Raw genomic sequence first — 15,982 nt, forward strand, 5'->3', positions numbered from 1 at the left:
GAAGTGAGCCTCTAGTGCCAGGTTGTCTAACTCAGAGATGTTAGGAAAAGTAGATGAGGCACTAAACTACCTACCTGAAAATCAGAGGAAAGATGTGACTAGTCTGTTACATGAGTACAAAGAAAAGTGTAAAGACAAACCAGGTTGCACCCCTCTGGCTGTACATGATGTTGATGTAGGAGATGCTGACCCTATCAAGCAAAACCCTTACAGGTTAAACCCGAGCAAACTGCAAAAAGTAAGAGAAGAGGTTCAATACATGCCAGACAATGACACAATAGAACCGAGTAAAAGCAGTTGGAGCTCCCCAATCGTCATGGTGCCCAAACCGGATGGGTCTCAAAGATTCTGTATAGATTACAGAAAGGTGAATGCCGTGATGAAAAAGACTCTTTCCCCCATTCCCAGACTAGAAGACTGCATTGGCAGGGTCGGAAATTCTGCATATGTCAGTAAAATAGACCTTCTAAAGGGATACTGGCAAGTGCCTTGACCGACAAAGCCAGAGAGATTTCTGCCTTTGCTACACCAGATGGCTTGTTCCAATGCAAAGTAATGCCATTCGGCATGAAAAATGCTCCAGCCACCTTCCAACGGCTGACAAACCAAATCATTGCAGGACTTGACAATTGTGTAGTATACATTGATGACATCCTAGTGTACAGTGACACGTGGGAGGAGCACATTACACACTTGCGGCAACTTTTTGATCGACTCAAGGACGCGGGATTGGTGATTAATCTGGCAAAGAGTGAATTTGCGAAGGCCAAAGTGGTGTATCTCGGGCATGTAGTCGGTCAGGGACAAGTATTGCCAAGAGAAGCCAAGGTAGAGGCTATACTAGCTTTCCCATCCCCCAATCCAAGAAGGAGTTGCTCAGATTTCTGGGCATGGCTGGTTTCTACAGGAAATTTGTACCGAATTTCAGCACTGTAGTCACCCTCCTAACAAACCTGCTGAAGGGCAAGGCAAAGTACACCTGGACTGATGAGTGTCAAAGAGCTTTGAGAAACTAAAGGCAGTCCTTGCTAATGAGCCTGTTTTGGCAGCTCCTGACTTCTCAAAGCCATTCAAGGTGGCAATAGATGCTAGCGATGTAGGAGTGGGAGCGGTTTTGCTCCAAGAAGATGAAGAAGACACTGAACGTCCAGTTAGCTACTTCTCCAAAAAATTGAACGCATACCAGAAGAAATACTCCACAATTGAGAAGGAGGCTCTGAGTCTGAGTTGAGTTGAGTTGAGTTGAGTTTATTTTATTTATACACGGAAATAAAAGCCTGCTTTCAGCTGGACAGCTGTTTTTCAGCAAGGCCGTGTTTCACATCGAATAACAAAGTATACATACACACGGCGAAAAAGCAAACATATGCAATTATATACAATAATATATAACAAACACTGAACAAGTTACAAAGAAGATCAATGAGAAAAAAAGAAGAAAAAATTCAGATATTAAAAACAAAAGAGAAAATCAATATACTTCTTTGGACACATTAAGGGATTTTCGCTAACTTCATGATCTCTCTCGAGAAACTTTTGATGTCACTAATTCTTCTTAAATGAACAGGAAGGTTATTGAAAGTTTTACATGCAACATATAATTGGCTATTTCGGAAAAAATTAGATCGAGGTTTTGGCATCACAATTTGAGTATTTGAGTTTCGTAGAGTGTAATTTTCAAATGATCTGAGTTGAACACTAGAGGACAAAGTTGTTGGAGCAAGGTTATACAACAGTTTGAATATAAAGATTAAGGCTTGCTTTCCTCTTCTTTCTTTGAGTCGGTCGACCTGAAGAGAAGAATAAAGAGTTTCCCTATTGTAACGGGTGCCAACACCTTGCACCATTCTTAGGCATCTGTTCTGAATAACTTGCAATCGATGTAGTTGACCCGAGTGACCAGTCCTCCAGATTACACTACAGTAGTCCAAATGGGGTTGGATTAGAGTTTTGTATAACAACAGGGAGGTATCCTTATCAATGTACTTTCTTATACGCTTGACTGCATGAAAGACTTTAAGCGTTTTGCTTCTAACGTTTTCAATTTGTGGGGTCCATGTTAGGTTTTCATCGAGAATGACCCCGAGATATCTGCATTCTGAAACTCTTTGCAGAGGTGTATTTTGAATGTTAAGATGAACATTCTGAAAATTTCGCAAATTCCGTTTAGATCCAATCAACATAAACTGACATTTGTTTACATTTAACAATAATTCGTTACTTTTAAACCATTCAAGAAGTGACACTAGGTCATCATTGATTGTTTTCTGTAAACAGGACGGATCCTTTGAAGGAAAATATAAACAAGTGTCATCTGCATATAGGGAAAGCGCACACTTCTTGACAGATTTATGCAGATCGTTTAAAGCTAAGATAAACAAAAGGGGCCCAAGAATGCTTGCCTGTGGCACTCCGCTTGTAACCGTTCTACTTGCTGACAAGTTTCCGTTTACCAAGGTTGACTGCTCTCTGTTAGTGAAATAATCACTGAACCAATGCAATGCTTGTGAGTCGAATCCAAGATATCTTAATTTCTCAGTGACAACATCAAAGGAAATCAAATCGAACGCCTTTTCTAAATCCAGAGTAACGACACCAATTACATTTCCATCATCAATTTGTTTACACATTTCATCTGTTAAATACCACAATGCGGTTAAAGTGGAATGACCAGGGCGGAAACCATGTTGATGTGAACTGAGTATGTCATTTTGACACAGGTAACAATATATTTGATCAAATACAATTTTCTCTAATATTTTGGACATTACTGGTAAAATTGATATCGGTCTATAATTTGATGGGTTGTCTTTATCACCACCTTTGTGGATAGGTGTTACACGTGCCCTTTTCCATATACTTGGAATTTTACCAGTTTTCAATGACAGATTTAGAATGTGGGTCAAAGGTTCGACAATAAAATCAATAGTATCTTTTATGATACAGGCAGGAATTTGATCCAAACCAGTAGCTTTGTTCCTCGAAATATTTTTTGTAACATTCATTACATCATTTGGAGAAATTTGAGTAAAAGTGAACTGAGATCTAATCCTAGATAGATATTGTTGCATATTTTTACCAAATTTCGTATTAGACTCCTGTTTTCTTCTAGCAGCCAAGCTTAATACAAAATGATCATTCAAAGAGGCCGCTATTTCTTTTGAACCTTTAACTTCATTTCCCTCAATGATCAACTTTTGAATGGGAGTATCACTGTTTTTCTTTGGCATTATACGTCGTATTGATTTCCACATTGCATTTGTATCACCATTATTCCTTACAATGCTTTCAGACACATAAGCTCGTTTTGCTCGCCGTATCATATCAGTTACAGAGTTTCTCAATCTCTTATATAATTTCCAATCCTCGTCGATTTTAGAGCGAAGGGCTTGTTGTTTCATGTGATCTCTTTCACGCATCTTACGTAATATATCAATATTCATCCACGGTGACTCTCGATGCCGTATTCTTTTCTTTCGAAGGGGGGCATGTTTATCCAATAGAGGAATAAACTTATGAGAAAATTTGTCATACGCACTGTTCGGATCTGACTCACCCAGTACATCATCCCAGCTATTCTTTTCTAAATCAGCCTTAAAGTCCTCCAGATTAAGCATTTTCATATTTCGGCAATATGTAAACTTATGGTAACCTTTCCCAGCCTTGGCTTTACCTAAAGAGCAAACGATCATATAATGATCACTAATTGATAACGGCAGTACATCACAGAATTTCACTTTATCCTTACAAGATGAAAACAACACATCTACCAATGTAGCTGTCGACGGTGTGATTCTTGTCGGCTTGTCGACATATTGCTTCAGATCGAAATCTTCAGCTAAAAGTTGAAGCCGTCTCGATTGACATGACCAAGGTTTCTTCATTAAATCACAGTTCAAATCTCCGTAAATTATAACATCTTTTGAGGAAAATTCTAACGACTGTAGTAAAGTTTCAAACTGATCAAAAATCGCATCGTGGGAGTTTGGAGGACGGTACCAATATACTATAATAATAGGTTTTTGCTTTGGCAAAACGATTTCAATACACATAAGCTCTAGACCGTCAATGAATAAATCTTTTCTGACACTGAATTCAACATTTTCGTTGATGTAGGTCACAATGCCACCACCACTTCGATTCCTGTCTAACCTTATACATTGATAGCCTCGAATATCTACTTCAATATCAGAGATCGTGTCGTCCAGTCTGGTTTCGCATAATGACATTACGTGAATTTTCTCATTGCTTACAATGTGACGAATCTCGTCAATATTCTTTGCTAAAGAACAAATATTAAGATGAGCAATATTAAATCCAGGTACTGAGCGAATTTTATCAAATATATTCTTGGCATTACCATAATCATATTTACTGTGTAATGATACACCATCTGAGTTATCTTCAACTTCTGTTGATGGAATAAATCGAGGAAGTTCTTGAAAAATACACTTGTCGCAAACCCAATCTACCTCGGAATTAAATATATCTCGAGATGCTCTCGAACATTTTAAGTGACTCCATTTATCACATGATACACATAAAATAGCGTTTTGATCCCATTTCACATCTCTTCGGCAACTTATACATGGGTATTTGACATTATAAGGCATATTATATATATTACTATACATTTGATACACAAGAGATACTAACGATCAGTCTCACATATTTTCGATGTCCAGTGCAGATGAGATTCTGACTCGCTTGGCGTCTTTGTTGAGGGCGAAAATGATGCCGTCTTGTGTCCAGCAGGTCTTCGCCTTTCTGCTATTGACAAGCTTCCTGTAAAGTGCGGCTCGGCTAGCAGTTAGGTCCTCTCTGATGAAGATTTTGGGTCCTTGTATGTCCCTCAGTCGAGTGCGGGCTTTGTACACATCGCTTCTCGCGTTGTAGCGGCTGAACTTGATGATAATCGCCCGAGGTCCCTTCCTTCTGGTTGTATCTGCGTACGATGAGGTTCGATCGTCAGGCGCGTTGCGATCTTCGGCGGCGCCATCCTGCCATGGACGTGGAGTTATATGATGGCTGCGGTCGATCGCATCAGGAGGTATTTGTAGGCCCATTTTGGAGTTGAAGAGATCAAGCAGCAGTTTGTCAGTGCGTTCATTTGGGTCCTCTCTGACGCCGTATACTCGCAAGCAATTTCGCCTGCTGTACTGCTCAGCATCGTCTCTGTCGTCGTTGAGTTTTTTGATGTCTCTCTGCATATCCGAGATTTTCTTTTTCATGGCGTTAAGCTCATCAGCGTGCTTTTGAAGGTCCAAGGACACAGCATTATACACTTTGGACGTTACACGCTCTTCGAGCTTCGCAGCAATCACCTCAAAAACTTCGTTGGCAATCTGTTTGACAAGGTCCGGTGAACGCAGAGAATGCCCAATTTGGCGTTCAATGGCGTCTTTCAGCGTGCTGTCGAAGCTATGGTTGCTTGACTGACCAGCTGGAGTTGACTCCTCGTCTGAGCTCAAGTTCGATTCTTCGGCCCCGGGCTCACCGGCGGGGGTCTTGTCCCTTCGCCGGTCATTCTCTGACAACTTGCCCCTTTGGGATTTCCGAGATTTTTCTTGAGCTTTTCCACCTGTAGGAATATCGGTTTAATGAAAAACCTATATTTCGAAGAAATGTGTCCTCATCCTTAGTACTCACGTCAAAAATCTCCAGTTGAAATGTCCTCAAAAAGGTGTAATTTATGTTTGAACAAGGACAAGACTTGACACTCAACTTTGACGTCACACGTATCTGTGATAATGTTGGTAAAGGTAAGTCTCATCCTTGCCCTCCAGCAATACGAAGTGTACTTGACAAATAGCAAAGGGGAGATCACGGTCTATACTGACCACAACCCCTTGGTCTTTTTAGACCGGTTCAAAATGAAGAACAACAGGTTGTTCAGATGGAGCATGATGACGCAGCCATTATGCACTCAAAATCAAACATGTTGCAGGCAAAAACAATGTAATTGCCGACGCTCTGTCAAGAGTGTAACATGAAGAGAGTATCAAAGGTGAAAAGTTTTCATCGCATATCATTTCCAGTGTATGTGTTTAGCATATTCATTAATGTGTGCAAAACAGTTTGATGTGATTGTATAAGCTCCGAGAATCCAAGCAATATCATTGTAAATGGTATCCATGAAAAGAGAACATGGAATTAATACAGCTATCCAAAAGGTATGTGATAGTATATGATTATTGTAGCTTGACTTGGATTTTACCTCACATTCATTGTAAATGATAATGAGAAATTGTGAAGGTAAAAGAAACCCTTGCTACGGCAAGGCTTTCTTTTTCCCATGGGGGATGGTGTCACAAAAATTAATGTACACACTAGTAGTTATATACATGTATTATGTACTGTATGCATGGCTGTTTTAATGTGTATGTACACAGGTTGACCAGATTAATGGAGAACATTCTATGTGGTATAGATATAGTACATACAGGCTGGCCAGATCAGTGGAGAATTTTCTAGGTGCTATACAATGTAGCTATACAGTACATGCATGTAACAGGAAATACATTATAGCTCACTCAATCTAGAATGATTTCACCCATTCCAGAATGTTCTGGGAAGTGCTTACATGTTTGGCTGAGTGAGGCACTGTCCCTGTAGCCCAATGTGATTGGTAGTTAATTTTGGCAATGATGTTATGCAGTGAGTCATCCAGGTTTCCTGGAACTAGGACTTGCTAGTATGTTCATGTATGTGGCCCCAGGTTGGAGAGAGTTACAGAATGTGCTAGAAAGAGGTGAATGGATAGTATATAAGCCAGAGAAATTCTGCAGTAGGCAGAGTACCTAACACCTCTGCTCTGAGAGTTATGACACTTTTGGCTCTGAAGCGACTTGTTATAGTCAGTCCTGTGTTACCTGCTGACCTGTTATGTTTGTGGAGATAAGGCCTGGGAAACATTTTTGCCTGCAGAGAATTAATTTGCCTTCATTGGGATAGACTCCATGTTTTTATGTCAATGGACATTGCTACGGCAAAGCTGTGACGGGCTGGATTCCTAGCTGGACAATATAAAGTGAATCATCATTCAACGCATCGATTGGACGTGGTGGTTGGATTCTGCACTTTTCGCTGTGAACATTATACCGTGGATCTATTGTGGACATATACCCTGGATTTATAACGCGGACTATTGTAACCTGTACCTCTGGATTTACGTCGAAGGAATCTTTCATCGGTGCATCGCGGATCATTAATTTGCGCATCGAACATCGTATCTGGACATTACCAGGGAACTGTAGCAACTTTGAGATCTAAGATTTGGACGCATGTAAGTGATTCCATTACCGATTTGTAATTGTTTCTATTGATCATTGTTGTACTGATGTGACGCCGATTACCAGCCTGTACCCACAATATCACTGTTAATAAACCGCCTGAACATCAGTTGATTGTTTCTTTTGTGCGATCATTCTCAGAGTGATTTTGGTCGTAACACGAAACAAGAAACTTCGTTTAAAATACGAGGTCCAGGTTGGCATATAGAGTGACATTGATCATGGTGGTTAAATTGCAGACTTTATAGTTCGCTTTGATGGTGAAAACAGATTCCTGCGATGACTGGGATACATGTATAGTGTCTGTGTGTGATGGTTTGGGTAGCTGCAGAGTGTTCTTTTCAACGTGTGTTCTCATTAATTGGTTTTTACAGACATTGACAATTTTTGCAGCTCTTAGTTTTATTTGATTAGATTACATGCGATGTCACTTGCAGATTATTACGAAAACGGCTTTTCCTCCTGCTGTACTAGCAGTTGCAGGTTTGCAATCTCTTTTGGATTACGCTTTGGAAGTGTGAATGTTTTGTTCTTGGCCAAAAAAATAATCCCATCTCCAATCCCATTTTGATCTAGGTGCACTTTGAATCAGTGTCTAGGCCCTCTGCAGCCTGTTCATGCTTCAGTCTTCTATATTAGTGTTACGCTCTATTTTCAGTTTAGACATTCTGATATGACTCATATAATTGACACAGTAAAACGTTTCTTGCTTCTATCACTGCTGCAAGCCGGTGGGCAACTTTTGGGAATATGCGGTATTTTTCGGAGAGTTATTAAAGCGAACGAAATGACTCTTGGTTATGATGCCCTTAATCATTAAACGAAACAAACTGCCAGGAATAATTACATACACGCAGGTGAGTACCTGGAAATACAGGACACTATAATGTCGCCAGAGTTGGTGCTTCGGCATCTAGCATTGTGCCACGCATAATTCCAACTTAATCGCTACAGAAAGAAAATCTGTATGTGTTTTGTAAACTGTGGTACCTCTGTTTGGTTTGTTTGTTAATTTGTCAGTTGATTTGTTGACGAAATAAGTTTAACAAGAAAAAGTTTTGAAGCCCTATTTTTGTGTTTTTTGTGGGTTTTTGTGTTTTTTGTATTTTTTTTTTTGTGTTTTTTTTTTTTTTTTGGGGGGGGGGGTTGTTTTCGCGACTGAGTGCCACAGTTCAGTCTGTTCAAAGCTTAGAATTTGATGATTTTTTTTTCTTTTTTGCTTGACGGCTGATCGGGTACTACCACACCAGAATTTGTACGAAAAAGTGCGAAGATGATAAGGTACCACAAAGTGATTTTAATTTCAATGTTGTTTGTGTTTTTGTTTGTTTGAATTTTGTATGTCAGCCGATGGGGGGGGGGGGGGCTGTCGAACGAGACCGACACTCACAAGTCATGGTCCACGAGACCGACGTCAAAAATAGGTTCATGAGTCATATAGCCCACGAGTTACACGGTTCACGAACTACAGCTCAGAAGTTCAACACTATACGCACAAAAGCCTCACGAGATCGACACTATGCAAAGATAGCCCATGAGACCGACACTAGGCAAAGGAGGCTCGCGAGACCGATAAGATAAACAGCGCCATCTGTTTATGTAGACTGATCACAATGATTTTATTAGATCTGTCGTCTTTGGGACATGATAAATTGATAGGCAGAGGTTTTTCTGAGTTAACCTCTACATAACCTTTGAGGAGAAATAAAGAAAGAAGAATAAATAATCAGTACATAATACAGAAAGGGATCCAAGAGAATACTCGGATCACCTAACTAGACTCGAGAATATTTCAAGACTGACAAATTAGGTGATCCCATGTAGAAAATGGTTTCTGAGATTCTCATTTAAGAAAAGGGAATCAAACCTTTTATCTCTACAGATTTCAAATGGAAAGGGCGTATTATGTTAACAAAGAGACAAATTGAACCTCATTTTGATGTACAAGATGGCGTCTTAGGAAAAGGCCTTTATCTTATGAAATGATCCTCTTGACAAGGTCCATATCTGTTCAAAATATGGCGCAATATGCCATGTATTTACCAAGGCGTAGCCAGGGGGGGGGGGGGGGGGGGAAGGGGGCGATGGGGGCGGTCGCCCCCCCCCCCCCCCCCCCCCCCTAAGATTTGGACCGGGGATTTGGGAGGCGGAAAAAAAAATGCATGTATACTGTATGCATGCACATGAAGCGGGTCTCCTTTGCAACCTTTCATCAAATAAGATATTTTTTTGAATATTTCACTCAAAGTGTGCACCAGATCGTTGAATTTCAATTCAAAATATGCAAAATCTCTCGTGCTCCCCCTCTGTGCCTCTTTCCCTATCTTAGTACACTTTTTAGATTTACAAAAAAAAATTATGAATAATTCTGAGTGCACAAGACTTATCACATACATTCAAAAAACTCAAGGTTCCCTCATGTAAGGGGAATTTCCCCTTTTAATCGACCCTTTCCTCCCTCAGTCCCCTCCCTCCATCAGTTGTTGGGTTTTTTTGTTTTTTTTCTGATTTCCCAAATGTTGATTCCATCAAATATGCGTATACGAAATATCTCAATTTCAACCTTAAAAAGGCAAAAGCTCCATCGGAAGGGAAGGGTGGAGATAACACTCGCCCACGCCTTCTCCCTGCTCACCCGCCCCTCCCCCCCCCCCTTCCGCCATGCATAGGAGTAGACTGTGGCTATACCCAGATCGCTTTATTTCAATTCTAAAAACGCAAAAGCTCCGCGAGCGGGAGGCGGAATTCCCCTTCCCCTAAGCTCTACCTCACTAGACTTTATACACTGACACACAGATGGTGCACATTCGGAATAAGAGTTAAATTCCGTGATTTTAACACTTCGATGAAAAAGTATTGCACCAAAAATTTGCACCAGATCGCTGAATTTCAGGTCTGAAAACGCAAAATCACCTTCGTGTGGGAGGGGATATGCCCCTATCTACACCCTCGTGTGCATGCTTTTTCTGTTTGATTGCTGAACAGACAGCGTTCATGATATTCAGTGTAAGAATTAATACAAGAAGATTATTTAAATTATACCATTTTATAGGCAAATTGTTCAATAATAATCTACACTAAAATATACTGCAAACTCAAACAAGTGGGACTGCTTCAACTCGTTAAAACACGCAAAAACATGCATCAAATTGCACCATTTTGCAACATCAAAATGCAAAAAGTTCTCACCGAGGGGGGTGTCCCCCCCCCCCCCCCCCTTAGACACCCTCCCCCTCCTCCTTTGCTCGCTCCGCTCGCTCGGGTTCAGTCGCGTTCATGATATTCAGTGAAAAGAATTAATACAAAAAGATTTTTAAAAATGATACCATTTTATATGCAAATTGTTCAATAATAATCTACATCAAAATATACTGCCACCTTACACTAATGTTACTGTTTCACGTCGATAAAACGCGCAAAAACATGCATCAAATTGCATCATTTGCAACATCAAAATGCAAAAAGTTCTCACCGAGGGGGGTGACACCCCCTCCCACAATTCCCCTCTTTCGCTCGAGTTTGTGCTTTCGCTTTCCATGATATTCAGTGAAAAGATAGGTTAGGAGAGTCCATTTTATTTAAGTAATATACATCACTGCTTTACACTAAACTGCGTCGATAAAACGCGTCTGCTCTTTTAGACATATGGTTCTTAGCTGGGAAAAATTCATGTCATCCGCGACTTTCAGTCGCGTTCATGATTTTGAGGTGCAGGTGTATTTAAATCATCACAATTGTTCAATGATAATCTACATCAAAACATACTGCAACCTTAAACAAGTGGGACTGTTTCAACTCGTTAAAACACGCAAAAACATGCATCAAATTGCACCATTTGCAACATCAAAATGCAAAAAGTTCTCACCGTGGGAGGGGGGACACCCCCTCCCACACCCTCCCCTCTCCCTTCGCTCGCTCCGCTTGCTCGGGTTCAGTCACGTTCATGATATTCAGTGAAAAGAATTAATACAAGAAGTGTATTTAAATCATACCATATTTTAGGCAAATTGTGACCGTGCACCTCAAAACGAACATAAAGTCGCATACACTGATTTTGCGTCAGGACTGAAAATAAGTGAAATGGGTCAACCTAGCCGAACTTGACTTTTTCATATTTTCTGAAACAGCGGGCCTTCTATACATTATGCTAAAATTTGGTATCACAAAACGGGCAGGAAAGTGTGTTTTTTAGCAGTTTATCTCGAACATTTTTTGTAAAATAGTGTGATTAGGTGTGTCTTTAGAATTCCTTTTTCATTTCTGAAAAACCATGTCCACACTCTTCACTTTCAACTCTAATAACTTTTGAAAGGATAGTACTACTGTTTTGAAAGTTGGCATTAATTATGGACAGAATGTGTTAATGAGGCATGCTTAATTTCAGTTTAATTTGATAATCCCTTCATTGTTGTTGCTCTGGTGGTTTACTTCCTGTTTTTTGTCCCATTCATCGCACAGCCAGCACGGTTTGGTAAAGATTAAGCGCTTGAACAGACACTGTACTTCAGAGCCTCTTTTCTCAGTTCACACTTTTCCTGAGTTTGTGCTTTCTTTCCAATATTTAGATAGGTTAGGAGAGTCCATTTTATTTGAGTTATACATCATTTTAAAGCTTAAGTCTGCTCTTTTAGAATATGGCCTTAGCTAAAAATTCATGTCAGGCGACTTTTTGTTTGTTTTGAGGTGCAGGGTCACAATTGTTCAATGATGATCTACATCAAAACATACTGCAACCTTAAACAAGTGGGACTGTTTCAACTCGTTAAAACACGCAAAAACATGCATCAAATTGCACCATTTGCAACATCAAAATGCAAAAAGTTCTCACCGTGGGAGGGGGGACACCCCCTCCCACACCCTCCCCCTCCTCCTTCGCTCGCTCCGCTCGCTCGGGTTCAGTCGCTTTCATGATATTCAGTGAAAAGAATTAATACAAGAAGATTATTTAAATGATACCATTTTATAGGCAAATTGTTCAATAATAATCTACATCAAAATATGCTGCTACCTTAGCACTAATGTTAGTGTTTCACGTCGATGAAACGAGCAAAAACATGCATCAAATTGCACCATTTGCAACATCAAAATGCAAAAAGTTCTCACCGTGGGAGGGGGACACCCCCTCCCACACCCTCCCCTCCCCCCTCGCTCGCTCCGCTTGCTCGGGTTCAGTCGCGTTCATGATATTCAGTGAAAAGAATTAATACAAGAAGTGTATTTAAATTATACCATTTTATAGGCAAATTGTTCAATAATAATCTACATCAAAATAAACTGCTACCTTAAACAAGTGGGACTGTTTCACGTTGATAAAACGCGCAAAAGCATGCATCAAATTGCACCATTTACAACATCAAAATGCAAAAGTTCTTATCGCTCCCTCGCAGACTAACCGCCCCACCCTAAAATGAAATCCTGGCTACGCCGTTGTTACCAAAACACAAGACGCATCTGATTACAACGTTGTTATGTCACGAAACGATCTATATGCCATGGACTAGATGGTTGCAAAATATGGGAGTGATATGTGATGTAGATTTCATTCAATTTTTTTTTCATCAATGAGATATGAATGAGAAGGTGATTTCAGATGAAACATCACTATGACGTCATGATTAACTAATCACAATGATACATTAGATCTGTCGTCCTTATGACATGATGCATATAATTATGGTGTAAGTTTGAATTGATAGTCGGAGGACTTTTTGACTTAACCTCTGCACAGCATTTTGTGAGAGAGAAATAAAGAATAAGTACAGATACAGAAGGTGATCCGAGAGGATACTCTGATCTCCAAATTATTCTGAGTGCACAAGACTCATCACTTAAATTTCGAAAGCTCAAATGTTCCCTTATGTACAAGGGGAATATCCAATTTTAATCAAAACTTTCCTCGCTCAGTACCCTCAAATCATTTTTTTTTAAATTTCCCAAATATTCCAACAGACATGCGTATACGAGACATCTCAGTTTAAACTGTAAAAGGCAAAAGATCCCGGACTCGTACGGGAAGGGTGGTGACAGCCTTCTCCCTGCTCGCCCGCCCCCTCCCCTCCCCCCTATGCATACAAGTAGACAGTTTTCCAAATATGCCTCATAATGTGTGCCCCAAAACGATGAAATACAATTAGAAAATACATAATCTCCCTCGTGTAGGAGAAGGGAATAGGTCTTATCCCCTCCCACCTTCTCTGACTGACAAATTTCCAGATATTCCAACAAAAGTGTGCACCAGATTGTTAGATTTCAGTTCTAAAACTGAAAAGAGAGCTCCATCGAATATGGGAGAGATATCTTGCCATCCTCACTTGGTCCCCTCCCACCCCTCCCACACCCTCCCCCTAAGCTCTGTATACCTAACCAGACTTTGTGCATAAGCAGAGATGATGATGAGAGATACCCCTTATCTACACACTGGTCTGCTTGGTATTTATGTTTGATTGCTTAACAGACAGCGTTCATCAGGCTGTTCATGATATTCATCGTAAGAATATTAATTTAATAAGTTTATTCAAATAATACAATTTGATAGGAAAATTGCTCAATGTAATCTTCATTAAATTATACTGCTACCTCAGACAAGTGGGACTGTTTCAAATCAATAAAACAGGCAAACATGCATAAAATTGTACCATTTACAACACTAAAAATGCGAAAAGTTCTCACCGTGCGAGGGGGACACCCCCTCCCACCCCCACCCCCCCCCCCCGCTCTCTCCGCACGCTCAGGCTCGGTCACGTTTGTGACATTCAGTGTAAAAATTGATAGGGCATACAAGAAGTTTATTTGAATGATATACGATTTTATAGCCACACTGTTCAATGATAATCGACATTACAATAATATTGTTACCTTTAGCAAGTGGGACTGTTTCAAGTCGATAAAACGCGCAAAACATGCATCAAACTGCACCATTTACAACACTGAAATGCAAATACTTCTCATTGTTGGAGGGGGAAGCCCTCCCCCCCCCCCCCCCCCCCAGGTTGCCTCGGTACGGTTTTAAGCTTGTTATCGTGGTGATGGTGGCTAGCGCCGATCATATTCCGCCCACTCCTCAGTATACGGATTTACACCGTTGGTAGGGACATTTGGTGAAAGCAGTGTTTAAAAGTCCCGTTTGCAAAACATTTAATTCAAGTTTCGAGGAAATTAAACATAGTTAAAAAAAGACACTGCGAAGGACTCTGATCATAACTTATGCAAACTGTTCATTTTACTACAAGTACGGGCAGAGCGAGCGAGCCGCTTCACTTTGCCATTCGTCTGAAATGTATTCATTAAAAGCTTCAACGTGATCGCATTGTTCGAAAAATATAGATAATTCTTATTGCTAAAAAGCATGGAAGAAAGGGAAAATGTAAGGTTTACTAAAGGTATATTTCGGGGGGCACATGAGGACGTGAGGCTACCATTATATACACTAAATTTATTCATAAGTAAATAAAGTGTATATATAATGTATACTAATAGCATGCTATGATTTTTGCATTTCCAGGTATGAAATTGGCAATTTTAAACTAAAAAAAAGTGCCTTTATTTTTCATTTGGTCTTAATAACCGACTTATTATTTGTGACAGGGGGTACTTTGATTGGAGGGGGGGGGGAGGGGAAATCGTTCTCCCCCCCCCCCCAAAAAAAAAAAAAAAAAATGTTGGGCAAGTGCCTCCCCCCCCCCCGAAAAAAAAAATATATACATGTATAATAACATTTGTAAGGGCAATTCCCCCCCCCCCCCCCCGCTTCCGGCGCCCTTTTCCAGGAGTCACCATGATGAATCACTTACTTTCTTCCTTACAGGAGTGAACATGTTTGCTTTTTACGAAAAACATACTGCAATCCACCACATAATGACATTACATGCAACATGATAATAAGCATTTTAACATACCATCGTTGCGGTGATAAAGCACAGTCGAGACGCGCTCAGGTTTAGTGATCACGGCACAATGTGGCATGGTGAGTTTGATTGGTTTCTCAGGCTGCTTGTCATTAGGTGAAGAAAACTTCAGACCAACCGCAATCACCACTTCATCATCCTCTAGAACCAGGTCATCTGGAGCCTTTGGGAGCGGTGTGATAATGTATCGGTGATGAATATCCGTCTCCATGGCAACGTGTATGCCATATTGTTCCAGGTCTGACAGGGAGTAAGATCAGTGTATTCATGACTGGTAGCATTTTGTGTGGAGGTTCAAGAGATGGAGTCACAAAAATGTATTCCCTTTGTTTCAAATATGTATGTGTCAAAATTGGATATACAGTGGCAGATACAAGCAGGGCCGCACCGTGCGCGTGCCCACCCTTTATTTTTTGTTAAAACCAAAGAAATACAAAAAAAGGGGGGGGTATATACCCTTCACACAGGAATACAATTGAATTATGATTCATTACTTCATAATAATCTGCCACTCTCTATAAACGCACATTATGCTTTGTCAATCTGGCCTTCCTCTCCAGATGCCCATTACAAATCTCAAGGGGTATAGAGACCAGTTATTTGCCTGTATCTGATGTCCTCGCCTATGGAACTCCCTTCCATCATTACTTTCTCCGTAAAATTGACACATTAGAGCACTTTAAAGTTTCACTCAAGACTCCCGTTTCTCACCAGGCATTCAATTGCTAACTTTAACTTGGAGGAGTCTGTGAATGTTTTTAAAACAGATGGTGCCATACAAATGTT

At 40.4% G+C, this 15,982-nt stretch overlaps 2 protein-coding genes across 2 annotated transcripts in view; both read right to left on the reverse strand.

The window, feature by feature from the left end:
* LOC139722687 (uncharacterized) overlaps positions 1 to 15,434 on the reverse strand; it is a 40,243-nt gene extending 24,809 nt beyond the window's left edge. Inside the window, exon 1 of the mRNA XM_071633980.1 lies at positions 15,188 to 15,434. Within this exon, the coding sequence (XP_071490081.1) occupies positions 15,188 to 15,407 (220 nt within the window). The 5' untranslated portion in view covers positions 15,408 to 15,434. The remainder of the gene's footprint in view (positions 1 to 15,187) is intronic.
* Positions 4,665 to 8,689, reverse strand: LOC139722676 (uncharacterized). Its single transcript, XM_071633969.1, has 2 exons — positions 8,683 to 8,689; positions 4,665 to 5,581 (listed from the first exon to the last, which is right to left on the reverse strand). Exons 1-2 carry the CDS (start codon positions 8,687 to 8,689, stop codon positions 4,665 to 4,667), a joined length of 924 nt encoding a protein of 307 aa, XP_071490070.1.
* Positions 15,435 to 15,982: the final 548 nt, after the last annotated feature.

This window comes from Diadema antillarum, unplaced genomic scaffold, assembly GCF_040938485.1.
Source record: "Diadema antillarum isolate AM-2024a unplaced genomic scaffold, OU_Dant_1.0 scf00000170, whole genome shotgun sequence".
Classification (NCBI taxonomy): domain Eukaryota; kingdom Metazoa; phylum Echinodermata; class Echinoidea; order Diadematoida; family Diadematidae; genus Diadema; species Diadema antillarum.